Source organism: Sinocyclocheilus anshuiensis, unplaced genomic scaffold (genome assembly GCF_001515605.1).
Source record: "Sinocyclocheilus anshuiensis isolate Anshui unplaced genomic scaffold, SAMN03320099.WGS_v1.1 scaffold6, whole genome shotgun sequence".
In the NCBI taxonomy this organism is placed as follows: Eukaryota; Metazoa; Chordata; class Actinopteri; order Cypriniformes; family Cyprinidae; genus Sinocyclocheilus; species Sinocyclocheilus anshuiensis.
The window spans coordinates 341,997-358,932 of NW_015547668.1; the positions used below are offsets into that span (position 1 = coordinate 341,997).

At 37.0% G+C, this 16,936-nt stretch overlaps 1 protein-coding gene across 1 annotated transcript in view; it reads left to right on the top strand.

Moving 5' to 3' along the window:
- LOC107702659 (CUB and sushi domain-containing protein 1-like) overlaps positions 1-7,009 on the top strand; it is a 232,478-nt gene extending 225,469 nt beyond the window's left edge. The window contains exons 64-70 of the mRNA XM_016505042.1: positions 1,511-1,690; positions 2,076-2,138; positions 3,479-3,640; positions 4,355-4,467; positions 4,708-4,795; positions 4,965-5,097; positions 6,814-7,009. Of these exons, the coding sequence (XP_016360528.1) occupies positions 1,511-1,690; positions 2,076-2,138; positions 3,479-3,640; positions 4,355-4,467; positions 4,708-4,795; positions 4,965-5,097; positions 6,814-6,973 (899 nt within the window). The 3' untranslated portion in view covers positions 6,974-7,009. The remainder of the gene's footprint in view (positions 1-1,510; positions 1,691-2,075; positions 2,139-3,478; positions 3,641-4,354; positions 4,468-4,707; positions 4,796-4,964; positions 5,098-6,813) is intronic.
- Positions 7,010-16,936: the final 9,927 nt, after the last annotated feature.

The following is a 16,936-nucleotide window of genomic DNA, read 5'->3' on the forward strand; positions in this document are numbered from 1 at the left end:
TCCACCTGCGATCCCCACGAGCTCATTCTCCTCCGTGCCTCAGCAGCGGTGGGTCCTGAACCACGGGAAGCAGATGGCTGCCCCTCTTTACTCTAAAAAAGAGACAAACGAGAACGGAGCTTTTTCATTGAAAAACGCTCACAATGCACGCAAATTGCCCCCTCAAGGACATAGCGTGTGTGCTCCTCACCCAAACAAAAAACGCAGAGGTCGTGTGTGTCATCAGGTGTCAAATAGCGACGACACGGATGCACACATCCTCTAAACGTTCTGCTAGTGCTCGCCATAATAATAGGATAGAGATCGCTCTTACCACATTCAAATGCACGCTTCAAACAAAACAGTCAGTGAAGACGAAGAAGAGAATGACATGTTTTCACGGCGCCTATTTATACTAATAGTCGCACCGGTAGTGACGTCATGGGCTGTCGCCGGCCAACGTGTTGTTGGTGTTTTTTCAATGTATGCTTCAGACACATGTCACGACGAGGCGTTCCCCATAGCGACCCCTAGAGGACGCAGTTCGAAGTTCCCTTGGAAGGGAACCTATCCATTTACACTCATTTAGATTAAATATGCCACTCTCATGGAGTTTAGTGAACAAATTAAATGAAATCATTATCCAGGAGTTAAAAAAGATGCATGAATTTAAGCTGTAAATAAAATATTAGTAGTGTATGCATCCTCATATCAGTAGTGATGTCCTATTAAGTCCACCTTAGAACAAATAAGCCTTCTACTTATGTTTTTCTTCCTTCTTCTTTTTTATGTTGCAAAATAAAAAAAAATAAAAAAATAATATAATAAGAAACATTACTGAACATAATATTAAATAGACAGAAAAAAACATAGATACAGATTCAAGATAAACAATTTAAACAATTCTGCAGCTTATTGATATATGTTAAAATAATATTAATTGTGTGTAGGGTCTTATTATGTCCTTGATATAGAGATCTGGGAAAGACAAAAAAAAAAAGGTAGCATTTATATTGATGCTCTATTTTAGGCATTCTACTAACTATAAGTAACTTTGCAACTACGTCACCTACCAATCATTAGAGTATTAGTAGACTGTCTGCTTAATATCTGTCATGTTATTTTGATGGCACATATTCTACTGACTCTTAAGTAACTTTTCAAAAACATGTCAACATATTCTACTAGCCCTAACCTAACAGTAATAACTAATACTCTACTAACACTCTAATGAGAGACACGTTGTTGCAAATAAATAATAGTTAGTTGGCATGTCATTGCAAAGTTACTTAAAGGTAGTAGAATGTCTAACATGCACTGTCAAAATAGAGTGTACCCCAAAAAACAACAAATAAAGAAAGAAATAAACTAACTGGCATGAAAGTGATACTTGAGTCTGACCATTAGGCTTATTTCCTGTGAATTACCAAAATGCATGGGTTTATGTGATTGCCCATTGGAAGTAATTGGCTCTGATATGTGGAAATTAGTTTGAGCATCGCTGTTTATTTATTTCCCCTTCTCTTTTCAGCACATGCCTGTAGGCAGCCTGAGACGCCATCCCATCTAGACGTGAAGGCTATAGACCTGCCTACTCTAGGTTACACACTCATGTATACATGCCAGAATGGTTTCTACCTATCTGGGGGATCAGAGCACAGGACCTGCAAAGCAGATGGGAGGTGGTCAGGCAAACCTCCAGTCTGCAAAGGTACTGAAACAACTGGACTGATAACTTAAGCAATGTGGGTTACTGCACCCAAACATGAAAATCCTGAAAAAATAAAAACAGCATAGAGAATACAGTGAGGGAACTATCCCTTAAATACCTACACTGCCCTCACTCTTTTTGATTTATAGTGATAAATATGTTTAGTTCTTGGAACCATTTAAGACTAAATATATGATTAGTTTAAACTCTTTGAAAATGTACATTGTTAAACAGAACAGCAGTGTCAGCATTTATGAATGTATGAAAGTTATTAATGTCTGTCAGTTCTCAGAGAAACTACAGCAAGGAACTTTGATTAACTGTCATTACCATTGTGCAGGTTGCATCCACAAATGTAAAATTATCAATTTGCTCTGTTTCCTAGTTGGACCAAAAATAAACAGCAAATCAAATGAGGATCCAGACCTGCAGAAAAACAAAATCCGTGGTATGAAACCTTTCAAGTTCCCCTTCAATGATCCATTTTGCTGCCATCAAACATAAACTTGGCCTACATGAAGTTGAACCATGGTCACTGGAAATAATGGGCCTGTGATGTTGCGTTGCTGAAAATTATATTTTTTAAAATGTCAGAGTAACAAAGATAGAGGTGAAGTGTGATTATTTTCATTGTTAAAATTTGATTGCCTATCCCGCTTTGACTGGCAAAGGCCAACTATTTGTAAACCTTTCGTAGGTTTTGTAGAAGTGTTTGGGAAAGCTGTTTTCCGCTACTATAGCAGAAATTAGACATTTCACCTTTAACATTTAGCAGTGTCCAAAAGTTTTTAGACACTTCAGTTACTCTTAAATTATTATTACATTTGTAACAAGTGGAATCTGCAAACAAAGTCTGCTTTTCTCAGAACTAACTTCACTTTTCTGTGCCATTTTTACAGTTATGTTTAAGCAGCTGATGTTGGTGAAATTTTACTAGTGAAATCAACTAAGTCAGTTACCAATATGAAATGTGCTTGTCTTTTGTTACCTTTGCACAATTTCATGTGTGCCTCAGACCCCAGAGGGTTAAATGTCCAAATACTTGGGGCCCCTGTATCTACTCAAGTGTATATGCTTGTTCAATTCAAGTTTATTTGTGTAGCGCTTCTCACGATACAAATACAAACGTTGCAAAGCAGCTTTACAGAAAATTAAGTTTCTACAATATATTTAGTAGTAGCTTATCAGTGGTGACTATGTCTAATTGATGTACATATGGCAGAAATGTATGGTAAAATTTAGTTAATGATGTAATCAAACAGATGATGAACACCATTAACAGCAATGATTATATGTTGCGATCAAACTTATAGCAAAATTTGGTAGTTTATGTTGTTTCAGGATTGGCATCATCTGAGGTCCTCTGAGGGGTTGGCATCATCTCTTCTCAGGTGTTCTGGATCCAGACTGAAGCTTGTGTAAATCTTAGTTACCACGGGATATCAATCCCATGGCAAAAACAGAGAAACAAATAGAGACATGATTAGCGTAGCTGCTGTTCTAAACCAAGCAAAAATGATTTGTTCAACCCAACCCAAGGAATAATAATGTGCATTTGATCAGATATAACTGCAGTACAAGATTATGAGATGCATTATGTGAATGCTTGGCCAAAGAGATGTGTCTTTAATCTAGATTTAAACAGAGAGAATGTGTCTGAACCTCAAACGTCATCAGGAAGGCTATTCCAGAGTTTGGGAGCCAAATGCGAAAAAGCTCTACCTTCTTGTAATGTATTTAATTTAATTACATAGATGTAGGAATGATTACTGTATGTGTTGTGTTTAGTTCCTGCAGATGTGTTCTCTTTGAACTCTGGTTGGGCTGGATTCTATGAGTACCTGGGAAAGAGACAGGCTGCCACAGTAATAGTCAATGCATTCAATGCCACCACCAGCCGGGTCAACGTCACTCTTCTGGAGCAGAGCGGGGTGCACATTAAACTCTCTGGTAAGTTGGAGTTTTCTGTCACCATGTTCAATGAAGACACTAGGGCTGGGTGGTACAGTATGATGGATATATTGTACGACAGAACAAATTTGTCAGTTGGGCGAGGTTTTGCTATACTGTTTATATCTGTAAATATATCCACACAGATGTCAGTGAGCAGGACTACTTTAGGTTATTTGCACTAGAGCACAGCAAGAAACATGAAACGTGAATGTAAAGTGGAATGAAGAATGTTATTAAGTAACGTTGATAGTCACAACGAGAAACAGCGTTGTTTGTGGGTCAGTATAGAAATCAACTGATGTGCGGTCAGCTGCTGCGGCAACAATATGGCATGTCATTGATCCAAATGTCTTGTTCGAAGATATTTAGGAGTCTGCTCCTACATATAAACATGCTGAAAGAGAAGGATTTTCTTACTTTGATGGGAGATGGAGAGTGAATAATTGAATTAGCATTGCATCTTATTTCTTCAGTGCTGAGATTACATCCAATTTCTCAGATGAATTGAGCAGGCTTGATAGCTATGGATGCTTTCCGCATTTTCCAAATATGTTTTCCTTTGCCCTACTTCCTAGTCCTAGACCAAAAATAAACAGAAAAGCATTACAAATGCAGGTTTATAAAAGAAATTCCAGATGATGGATATTGTTGGTTATTTCAGTTAATTGTTGTAACAGTTGTTGTTGTTTTCTCTCCTTGGGTTGTTTGCAGGAACTTACAAGAAAGAAGAAAATCATCTATTATTAAAAGTTTACCAGATAAGAGGCCCAACAGAACAATATTTTAGCAAATTCAAAAATGATAACTGGGCAATGGATGGATATGTGAGTAGCACAAAAGTGGTAATAATCAAGTTAATAAAGCATTGTATTTTATACTGTGCATGTCATTTGCAATCTTGCATTGCTTTCTTACTCATAAAATAAGTTTTATATTATATTATATTTAATATTATATTATATTTAATATTAGCTTTATATAATTATATATATATATATATATAAATATATATATAATTTTTTTTTTTTTTACCTGTTATACCTTCATGTTTATTTTTTGTATAGGTTACAGCAGAAACTGAGAAAAAAATGTTTGTTTACCAAGGGCACATTCATAGCAAGGACTTTGGGAAGTTTCAGTTAACAAGACAAGGTAGATTATTTCATTTCACAGTTTCTCGTTGCTTTTCAATACATGAAAAGTAAATGAATATATTAAAATGTATAATGTTTATAGATTTAATTCTTATTTAATTTATGATTCCAGACAGATTTTCAGGCAGGTGGTAATTTCAAATTGTTTATTCTGAATTTCCCCTCAGGTCTTATTACCACAGACATGGATCCGTCTAACCCTTACTACGGCACAAACAGCAGTTCTGTGGCAGCTGCCATTCTAGTGCCCTTCTTTGCGCTTATTTTATCAGGGTTTGCCTTTTACCTCTACAAACACAGGTAAGAGCAGCTAACTTTACTGTCTCGTGTGTTGATGTTATTTGTAATGATGTAATGAATGTGAATCGGCATTGTGTCACTGCAGTGGTAGGAAACTCCTTTGCCAAGCCAGTAATTGTGACCGATATTGCATCTGCCTACAGATACTAACAATTCAAACCTCTTAAAATGCCATCGAGTTCAAATTAAGGCAATAAAGTTTAAAAAAGGAGCATGGGAGTTTTCCTACACAAACAAAACATGTGACAAAGTTGTCATGAAGCATGAGAGTTCCCCGATATTAAAATAATAAAAAAATTGGCAGGGCTCTATCACAAGGCACAGATGACAATGAGAGACCCAAAGACCTGGCTGCCTCCAGGTAAGTCACCGGAAGCTAATGCCACAGGCGACGAGCACCCTTACAGCCACACCTTCATTGTCTGCATTTTATTTGCTCATCTCATCTGAGGCAGGACAGTGTGCAGGGATTATGGGAAAAGAAGTGACTTGCATACTGTTAGATTGTCATTTCTGTCAAGTCATTTCTGTCAAGTGTGGTGTCATTTGTGTCTGATGTGGTGACACGCCAGAGTCTGTTAGTCAGTGGAAATATGAATTGGGAACGGGATGTAGGTCATTTATTTAGATTTAGACCGTACAATTTTAGCAAGATCATAAATCATCCACTGTCATCTGAGCAAGCCTGGGAATCAGTTACAGTATTCAAAATTTAGATCATCAAGAAGTCAGTGACCTTTCCAAAATGTGATTTTTTTTTTCCATGGTTTTAATTATTGGTGGTAAGAAGCAGCAAAATTTCCAGTTGAATAAGGAGAGGAGTTTTAAAAATAGCTTATTACCATATAGAATACCTAGATTATCAACTACATTTGCCAAAATGCATTATACCACAGAGCATAATGCACTCAATTTGATCTCACATTTCAGTATGCTAAATGACTCGAAAGTAATTCATTATTTGATCAGATCAGCCAAGAGTTTTGCTCAAAATTGAAATAAAATGCAAAATAATTTGTCATGTGACAAACACAGCAACGCTTGACAATGGAGCATACTGCTAAAATCTGTACTATTTGGAAAAAGAAGTATGCAATAATTCAGCATTTACTCCACAGTATGCTAGTATTCCATAGGCATTATTTCAAAATGTTTTAAATTATCACCTGACCTCATTACATTTTTAATTCAAGCAAGTGGCATCTTCTTGGAAATAAAACTATTTTGCATTTTTAATACAGTGTTGCATAAAAATGTCAAGTTGACCAAAATGCATTGTGAGCTACAGTGTAAGTAAGGACAGCTCTACATAGGACTCAATCCATATAGACTACGTTTATAATGCATTTCATGTAAGAATGTATAGGGTGGAAATGACATAAGGGTGAGTAAATGCCCAAATTTTAATTTTGTGATGAACTGCTTCTTTAACTGTTTTTGAATGAAAATTTCCATACACTATTTTCCTGTCCTACATTTGTAATTTAACCCAGCTAACATATTTGTCACTTCCCATTGTTCCCATCGAGGACATCATGTTCTTTTGTTTTAGGTTTTATCTAACATGTCTAATGCTTATGTTGTTCTTCCATAATTGAAAATGACACTGGAATTTGTTGTAATAAATGTAAGCGAATTAATACATTTGCGTTTTGGCTTTGAAAGAAGTCCTTATTCCTCTTAACCATTTGCCATCTTTGTTTTTCTCCTCTTCAGAACAAGACCAAAAGTTCAGTACAACGGATATGCAGGCCACGAGAACACTAATGGACAAGCTTCATTTGAGAATCCCATGTACGATACAAACATGAAGCCAACAGAGGCAAAGGCTGTGAGGTTTGATACGACCCTCAATACAGTCTGCACAGTAGTATAGCCTTCATTATCAGCTCTGGACCGACCTGCCTCATGGGTAAGCAGCAGAGCAGTGGGTACCAGACGCCAATACTCCTTTACGACTGACTGCACTTTGCTATAGATGCGACTTACTTTTATCACAAGCTTACAATGGACAAAATAAAACCGATGACTATGTTTTTTACAGAAAACAAAAAAAGACCCAACAACATCAAAACCACAGAAAAAAAACTTCAAAGAAAAAATATTTTTCAAAGAAAGAAGCTCACTTGACGCATGTTCGGCCAGAACTGAGGTCAACATTCTTTCTGGGATCTGTACGTGGCACTTAAAGGATGAAGGTTTTTTGCTTTTATCTTTTTTTTATGTATTCCCCCCTTAAAAGACTTCCTGGGAAAGATACTGAAGTGTCTTTGAACGCCACAAAGTTGTTGACACGATGTATTTTCTTCAGTGAAGACAAACCACAAAACGAGAAAGCAACTGGACTACTGTGGCTTAGCACACTTAATAGATCTCCACCTAGAAGGTGACAAAATGCTACAACAAGCTCAAAGGAGAGACGCTCACCTCCGGGTGGACGATGGAACTCAACCGCTGCGTTGAAAAAAAGAATAAACTTTATGGCACAAATTTTGCACTAGTATGAAATGGATATGAAATCAATGTATTGGAAGAAACAAAAAATAATATACAGGGTTTTATTGACCATATGTATATAAACATTAACCCATATCCATAGAGGGCATGATGTCATGCTACGGCTATCAAGAGAGACTGAGTTTATTTTTTTAAATGAAGTTCTGTTTATGTTTACAAGGTGATAAGGACACAGTTGAAACTTACGATCATCATTTTTTCATTGCTTTTTAATGCGTTCATCATACACCACGTCACGCACATGTTGTACTGTTCCTTCGTGGTGTGTCGGATCACTCGCTTGGACCAGCGTATGCTGACAAATTACATTTCATTTTTACTTTTGAAATCATAATAGCTTTACTCACCAATTTGCCGTATCACCAATTTGCTTTCATTATGTATCAAATATACCTCTTGTGCAGAACATGACTGTATGTTGATGGCGCAGATTTTGAGTTCATTCATCAGCTCTGTGTGGATGCCTATACAAGATTTATCTGAGCCCACAAGTTGATGCTTTTTTTTATTGTCATTATTTTTCCATTCCTCCTTTTTCCGAACCAGTGTGCATCTCCCGTGCCCATTAGAGACACAAAATCAGCGGGTTAAGATCAAACTTACTCTCGAAGAAACACTGCCTTATTAGATTCAGAAGCATGACCGGGCCACACCGGTTCCCAATGACCCATATCATTAGTACATTAACCTAGATGAAGAGCGTAGGGCTGCTGGGGTGCATATTCACTGTGATTTAAATGTCATGACCACGCTGATTCCAGTGCATGTGCTAAAACTGTAAGTGCTCCCATTTTTCCACGTGAACAACGTGATGCCTGATGTTTTCTCAATGCTGTGTTACCATATGCACTTGCGCGCTACACAACGACGGCTTCGAGCATAAAATGTGCACAATGACATTGTTGTAGGCTTGCTGTCGGATATCATGTCATTTCCACGTTGATTGTATTTTTTTTAAGTCAAAACCACGTTTTGTTTCCAAATGCATTTGGATGTGTTCCGTTGAGTCATGCTCTCAGATCGAACCATTTCGGCCCGTTGGTAGTAAAAGGGCGGTGTCGGTTCCCTTTCAGTCGGTCACTCCCGACGTCACGTCGGTTGACCGACAAAATTGGGATATCGCTTAGAGGGACCAATCCACTTCGAGTGTAAACTAAACGAGCCAATGCACATTGGCATGCGATTATTGCATCCAGCTGCTGCTGATCACAGCGTGAGTATAAGTAGGCAGCAGATGCAACGCATATTCAGCTTTTCGCTTCGGAGCCGAGCCACAAAGTGGATTGGTCTCTCTGGCGAGACCCCAATTCGTCGGTCATCACCGACGTGACGTCTCCGTTCCCTTCTTCAGGGAACGAGGGTTACATACGTAACCGAGACGTTTTCTCACACCGCGGATGACCCACGTCTTGCCTTTTCTTAGGCTTGCTGCAATAATGTTTCTTTGTTCGGTTGCGTTTTGTACAGTTTTTTGTCCTCACAACTGTAAAATAGTTTTGCGACTGTCGAGCTGTAAAACTGCATTCAAACCAACAATTGTGCTACTCGCCATTGTCATTCGATCATGTGCTGCTGACTTGAAGTAGGTGCAAAAGATGTTTTTGTACAGAAATATATTTTTTATGCAGAATTTGTAAAATTATTAAATATGCTGTACTTTTTTGATTCATGTAGGTAAAATTGTTAAAATAAATGTTTTTACTGTATAAAAATGTAAATTAATTGTTTATCTACCCATAAGTATATGTCTATGGTTTAAAATTTTCCAACTAATGTCAATATATACGAGCTTTTATGAAAGATTCAGCTCGTATGTGTTCTTTGACGTGAGCAAAGTCATGAACCCTAGAGAACTGTACTGCAGATTGTTAAATGAAATATTTTGAAAAGTATTATTTGAGATAAATATTAAACTTTTTCTAAAAGTGCTCTTTCTGTTTTTTCTTCAGTGAATTTCTTGACGTATGCTGTATCTGACTGGAAGTCACTAGCATGGTATGCTTGTAAGTAGGGGATGTAAATATTTTGCTTGACAATTCTGTTATGATTCTACACTAAATGCAATGCATCATGAAATCAGAATTTGTAAAATATATAGGCGTGAATTCAGGTAATCTGTGACACATTTTGACACCCTACTGATAATGAATAAAAAAATAAAAAATAGAGAAAATACTAACTATATATAAGCACAAAATAAAATACACTGCTGAGTAGTGATCAGCACTATGGATGGCAAAGCAAAGCAATTTTACACCACTACTTGCAAAAGATTTTTTGTCTTCTGACAAATGTATCTATTAACATTTTCCATTAGACATAAGGTAATACTAATGATTATTTTGAGTTTCATTTATCTGACCACATTCACTCTCACTGGATGTATGGATAGTAGCTATGGTACTGACGTCTATTTTGGATATCACATAATAGTAAAATAGGCTTAGGTCACATTTCACCCCCAAAATTACAATATTAACAATATTAGGAAATTATATATATATATATATATATATTAAAAAATACATATTCTTATTATGTAACATGTCTAATTATGTAACATGTCTCCAGAATGTAGTGAATACCAGTACACACACATATTCTGGTAGAGGAAGAAGGTTAAAGATGAAGCAGAGTGAACGATGAAATTTATGGAAGTATTTGATATTCAGCAGATCTAAAGCCTGAAGGAAACATCAGTTTCTTAGTTTTGACACACCTTTGTGAAAAGGGGTTGGTAATGCTTAATGTATCAGTTAAGAAGAGTTTAATACTTGCATGTCTTGCCTGTTTGAAAGAGAGTCCTGATGAGGCTCCGGTTGGTCTTTGCTGAAGTTTTGTTGATGAGAGAGAACCAGGTTTGATGCAGAAGGTCACTGATGAATAGAAAGACTTCTAATTCTTGAGGAAGAAAAGAGGAAGAATCTCTGTCTGAAAAAAAAAACTATATCTGCTGTGTTTTTAGACAGTAGTCTTTTGAAGCGTGAATAATAAAAGGAAAATCTTAAGACGGGAAGATTGGAGACATGTTTATACATTTCTCTCAGGTAGTTATATATTGAATGTATAGGATTAAAAGGGTTTATTAATCTGTTTCTAAGTGAGAATGAAACTCTCTCAATTCCTTTGGATTGTGAAACAGTCTTATCTTGCTGATGTGTCTTTTCAGCCATGGTAACCAGAGGCCTGGTTGTTAGCTGCTGTTTGGAGGTAGTTCTTCTGGCACCTTTTTTTGTTTGTTTTTTGCATTATGGGAATCATAAATAGGGAAAGATAAATAGAGAAGAAAGCAGTAGTTAATTGTCATGATATTATGCCATAATATTATGAACAAAAATGTCCTTAAAGACGTCAGCTTAAGCAAAATATAATTTAATATTTCTTTATTTGGATTTCACTGGGGTTCAGCCTCATACAGTGATGGGTAAATTTATGAATTGTCCAACAACTTATTTTATTTATTTTGTATTTATATATATTTTTTTTATTTATTGGTTTTGCTTACATTAGATTACATTTGCATTAGAGCCATATTTCACACTCACTGACTCACTAACCCTTGAATGTAATGGTGTGTTCACACCAGACGCGAAGCGAATATGCGCATCGCGTCACTCGCTCTAGATTACTCGCTGGATGTTTTTCGTGTCACTCGCGCGAATAAATACAAGCGCAATCAACCATGCTGGAGATAACTACAATCACTGTTTTGTACCTGTTGTCAAAAAGTCCCAAATACAATGGAAAGCCAAACGCCGACGTGTCTGGGTTCACAGCACCATCCAGAGGTCCTGTATTAATGTGTGTCTTACATTTTACTACTGTATATATACACTGATATTACTATTATTTTTATTATTGATAGCATACAATATACATACATCATAAATACAACTACCACTACAACTGCTGTTAATTGTTTTCTATGCTCCAGACCTATATAATAACAGACGGCTGCAATAATGCTCTCTTCTATTGTCTGATTCAACCAGACGTGCCTATAAGCTCTTCGCTGATTGGCTTGCGCGAGAACGCGTCAGGCGAATTTTCCGCTCAAGTTGAAATTTTTGAACTCGCGCGAAAGACGCGATTGAGGCGAATATCTCGCGTTCGCGGCAAACGCGTCGCGCATTTCGCGTCATTCGCGTCGCCTGGCGCGAATTCATCTCTATTTGCGTCTTTGCGTTGACTTTGTATGTAAGCTACTTGCACGAATAATTACATTCGCGTCTGGTGTGTTCACACCAGATGCGAAGCGAATATGCGCATCGCGTCACTCGCTCTAGATTACTCGCGGGATTTTTTTCGTGTCACTCACGCGAATAAAAACAGCGCGATCAACCATGATGGAGATAACTACAATGACTGTTTTGTACCTGTTGTCAAAAAGACCCAAATACAATGGAAAGCCAAACGCAGACGTGTCTGGGTGCACAGCACCATCCAGAGGAGGATGAATAACTTTAGGATCCTGTATTAATTTGTGTGTTACATTTTACTACTGTATATATACACTGATATTACTATTATTTTTATTATTGATAGCAGCATCTCTTTAGCCATGCTAATAAAATACAACTATCACTACAACTGATTTTAACTGTTTTCTATGCTCCAGACCTATATAATAACAGACGGCTGCAATAATGCTCTCTTCTATTGTCTGATTCAACTGGACGTGTCAAGAAGCTCTTTGCTGATTGGCTTGCGCGAGAACATGCGAATTTTCCGCTCGAGTTGAGATTTGTGAATTTGCGCAGAAGACGCGATTGCGTCATTCGCGTCGCCCGGCGCGAATTCGCCTCTATTCGCGTCTTTGCGTTGACTTTGTATGTAATCTACTCGTGCGAATAATTACATTCGCGTCTGGTGTGAACACACTGTAAGAGTTCCTAGTGGTAGATTGAGCACTTGCTTTCATTGTGTTTAACTGTAGTTTTTTTTTTTTTTTTTTTTTTTTTTTTTTTAAATAATAAAAACTGGTTAATCAGTCACCAGTATTCAGTTTATCTTGCTTACTCCACATTTGTTTTTCATGGCACCCTTCCAGTGTCTTAGTTTGTGAGGTGTTGTGAAGCGGCACACTTCTAGACCTCATTAACTCTAAACACTCGTTTAAACATAATTATGTGTAGTGTATAGTGAAGTTTTTGTTTTACAAAAAAAAAAATCAAAGAATACACACAAACTGTTGTATGCACAAACAATAATCCAGGAGCATTGCTATTGATGTAACATAAACCTTATTGTTTTTTTGTCAATTCTTTGTCAGCCTGCTTTTTTTTCTGGGATACAAGTCTCAGTCAATTTTGATTTCAGAATGGTACGTGCAGGAAAATTGCGTAACCTCATCCAGACACAACTTCTGCATAAACTGTTGCCCATGTGGTTACGATGACAGATACATGTGCTTTTCTATTTAAACTCCAACACATTTTGGCACGCCAGTATAGAGAATCTGAGTTTATACAGTCTGACACCCTGGTTTGCCTCTCTGTCACTCATACTCTACAGCATGCAAAATTAAGCCGCACCATTTATAATTAAAAATCTTGCATAACAGCTCAGCCAAAGTGCTGCACTGAATTTATGGGTCCTTGTTTTATAAATCTACAGATGGAAAAGTGTTTGGCCCTGGGTAAGAAACATGGTATGTGGACACAAATGTGACTAATACACAGACTATATCATATAGAATCATTTATCACTTTAAAATATTCTGAGAAGGACGTGCAGAGAATTTTATGCAACATCTATCTGACTGAAGCACATCTAGCATTTACGCTGGCATTTTAGTGAATCTCGAGGCATCTTGTGAGAAAGCCGTCCTCAAAATAGTGCATGAACCCAACAAAAGCATCATGGCATCAGGTGTAGCAGCTCTCTGCCAAACAAATCATCATTTCACTTGTCAGTTCTGATAAATGAGGAGATCTCTCATAAAATAAGAGCAATCTTGGGTCTTGCTCCTGCTTTTTCTTTCATTTACTGAGAGGATACGGTGTACTCAACCCTTTTATTTCAACCTACTTCTGCTACATCAATCTGAGTTTAAGTTCACCAGGATGGATGTGTCTTTCCACACTCATGGCTCCCAAGTCAACCAGCGAGTGTCTTAGTGAAGTCTCTGCTTTGGGTTAAGTGACTTTTCATATAAGCATTTAATAAAGTCTTTCCTGCAAACCTGCTAAAATTCAACACCATGACAGCTTCAGAACATTGTCCCTACGTTTTTCCCTGCTAAGCAGTATATGTGCATTTAGTATTATTTTATGCAAATGTTGTCTAATTGTCTTCTTTACTTGCTTAAAGGGGTCATATGATGTTGCTAAAAATAACATTATTTGGTGTATTTGGTGTAATGAAATGTTTATGTGGTTTAAGGTTAAAAAAACACATTCTCTTCCACATACTGTACATTATTTTTTCTCCTCTATGCCCTGCCTTTCTGAAACGCATAGATTTTTACAAAGCTCATCGGTCTGAAAAGTGAGGTGTGCTCTGATTGGCCAGCTATCCAGTGCGTTGTGATTGGTCGAATACGTCAAGCGTGTGACGGAAATGTTACGACACTTACCATACTCTGATGGAGCGACGAGACAAAAACATTAAAACCCATTATAAACTAGGCATTTGTTGCATCCAGTGGGGACATAATTACGGATTATAATGACTTATACTGTCTTTTTACGCGTTGTGTTGCATCGCGCCGAGTCAACATAAAACCATGTCTGCATTTGTGATCGGAGAAATGACAAACAACAAGCGCTACTCTACACTGCCCAAAACTCACATTTGAATCATCAGTGGCAAATCCTTTAAATATGAAAACGTACTTACAGTCCGTGAGTCAGAACAGCCGGCATTGTACTCTACCAGGATCAGGAAACAGTCCTCCATAAAATGCACTGCACACATCTGAATATTTGGGTTGAACTGTTCTGGAACAGTGTTGCAAATGCAACTTAACCACTGATTTCTAGTCGTGTCCTCTTTTGGAAGGCCAAACAAAGTAGTTTCGCTTTCACAACGAAACACACAGCATCTTCACGACATGGCGGCGGCGGCAACAACAATACTAGAGCGAGAATAAAAGTTACGCCTTCTTTCTTTGCATGAACATTTGTGCGGTGTTATGCAAATCTTCCCACATCGTGACGTAGACATGTGGGGGCGTGTTAGAATGAGCCGTTTTAGGTAGGCGTGGTTGACTCTTAACTTTTATAAAGAATATCTCTTTGGGTTTGAGACTTTAGTCTTTGCAACTTTAGGGATCTTATCTATTCACGAATAGCTTGTAACACTCCAAAGAGAAAGGAAAAATTGAAATCGCATCAAATGACCCCTTTAAACTTGCTTACACTACCTCTTAACCTTTGGAAAATCATATTTCTATCGCTAACAAAAATATTGTTTATTACTTTAAAATAAAGACAAATTGAATTGTTCTACTTACATTTGTATGTGAAGTCGAAATCAACCCCAACTTTGCTTTAAAATGCATATAACCCAAGACCATGTGATCACAAATGGAAATCACATCCGTAACGTGACCATCGTATGTTCCCTTCACTAACGGACTTCTGGAAGGACTCTTTGTGAAAGTTGTTTACTTTGTTTTTGAACATCTCTACAAATGGCATCCCCTTCCCAAAGTGTCCTTCAAGCGTGCAAAAAAAAAAACTGTTTGGAATTCGCTGTTCACGTAAAAATAAATTTTAAAATATCTATAATAGTCAGTAAGTCTTGACTAATAATCTTAAGAACCTCATTAAACATCACAAATGTTAATGAAAGTCAGATTTCATTATGCAAAAAGGAATTGTATGTAATTATTAGCAGTAGTGATGATAATTGTAGGAAAAATTGTGGAAAAAGATGAACTGAAAAATTAATGTTAAAAAATATAGCTGAAATGCAGAAAAAATATCTGTAATTCTATCTAAACTGTTTTCGCCATATCACCCAGACTTACTAGCATAAGTAGTAATAGTATTTCTGCTATGTTGTTGTTGATCATAATGGATGCAGATTGCGTGGTTTTTAAGCAGACGCTGCAGTGTCTTCAGAGGTAATATTAATATAAATGCAGGAGCGATGTTGTTGGAATTGAATTGAAACTACCATCAGCTTATGCCTGCACAATCTTCCTGTACTCATCCTTGGGACTTTGCGTCCAAAATGATGTCGCCAGGAACAGTGAGGATCAAGCGAGCTAATCTTCAAACAATTCCAGCCTCCTTAACTTTCAGAATCATTTGGTATGCTTAAATAATTTAATGGAAAGCAGCTTAAATTTTCAACCTTCCTTGAGAAAGACCAGCCAGAGTCAAATAAAATGAAATTCTGCTAATCTGCACACTCAATAGAGCTCCATTTTCTGCTGCAGCATGTTTAATCACTAGGCTGCTTTCATAAACTGCAATGTGCACGCTTTATTGATAATTGAAAGATGTGGGCTACAAACTCCAAATGTGTTCTCTGACCAAAATGTGATGACTGACGAATAAGTTACAGCCAGTTGTGCTGATAAACCTTAAAGGATTACTTCACACGGAATTGAAAATTCTGTCATTATTTACTTAGCCTGTTATTCCAAACCTGTATTATTATATATATATTTTTTCTGTTTAACACAAAAGGAGAATGATCCCACAGCCCTTTTCTGTTCAATGTGACCATATAGCAAATACATATACCTCAAGTCATATAAACTATTTATTTATTTATTTGAGCACTAGGTTGGAGGTTGAACTGTCCTAAAGAAAACAGCTGCAAGAATCTTCAAAAAATTATTGTGTTGAATATATATGCTGAATAACTTTTGTGAGGGAATATTCTTTTAATACAAAAACAACTATTAAATGCAGTTTGACCAACTTTTATGTCCTTCTGCGATCAGGCTAAATAGTGAAACAGCCTTCCAATAATCTATTCCTCAAGTGTAATAAATCTTTTATTCAAGATTAACGGTTATGCAGACATGCTCTGCAGCCATAATAAAGGCTGTTACCTACAAATCTATGGCAAAGAGACACCTCCCTGTGATACACAACTTACTGCAGTGTCTCTTGCAAAGTAACATTCCACAGCGAATTCACTAAACACATGTGCCACCTTTGCTAGCAGTATTTCAGTGCAAATCCATGTGTTTCATGTAATACTCATAAATGCTGATACAGCACTGTGGCACTATGTAGAAAATACAGTTTATACAGTAGAAAAACCATTACGTCTAGGGAATGTCCCCACAAAAAAATGGAAACCTGTTTGTGTGTGTGTGTGTGTGTGTGTGTGTGTGTGTGAGGACACAAATTTGTAT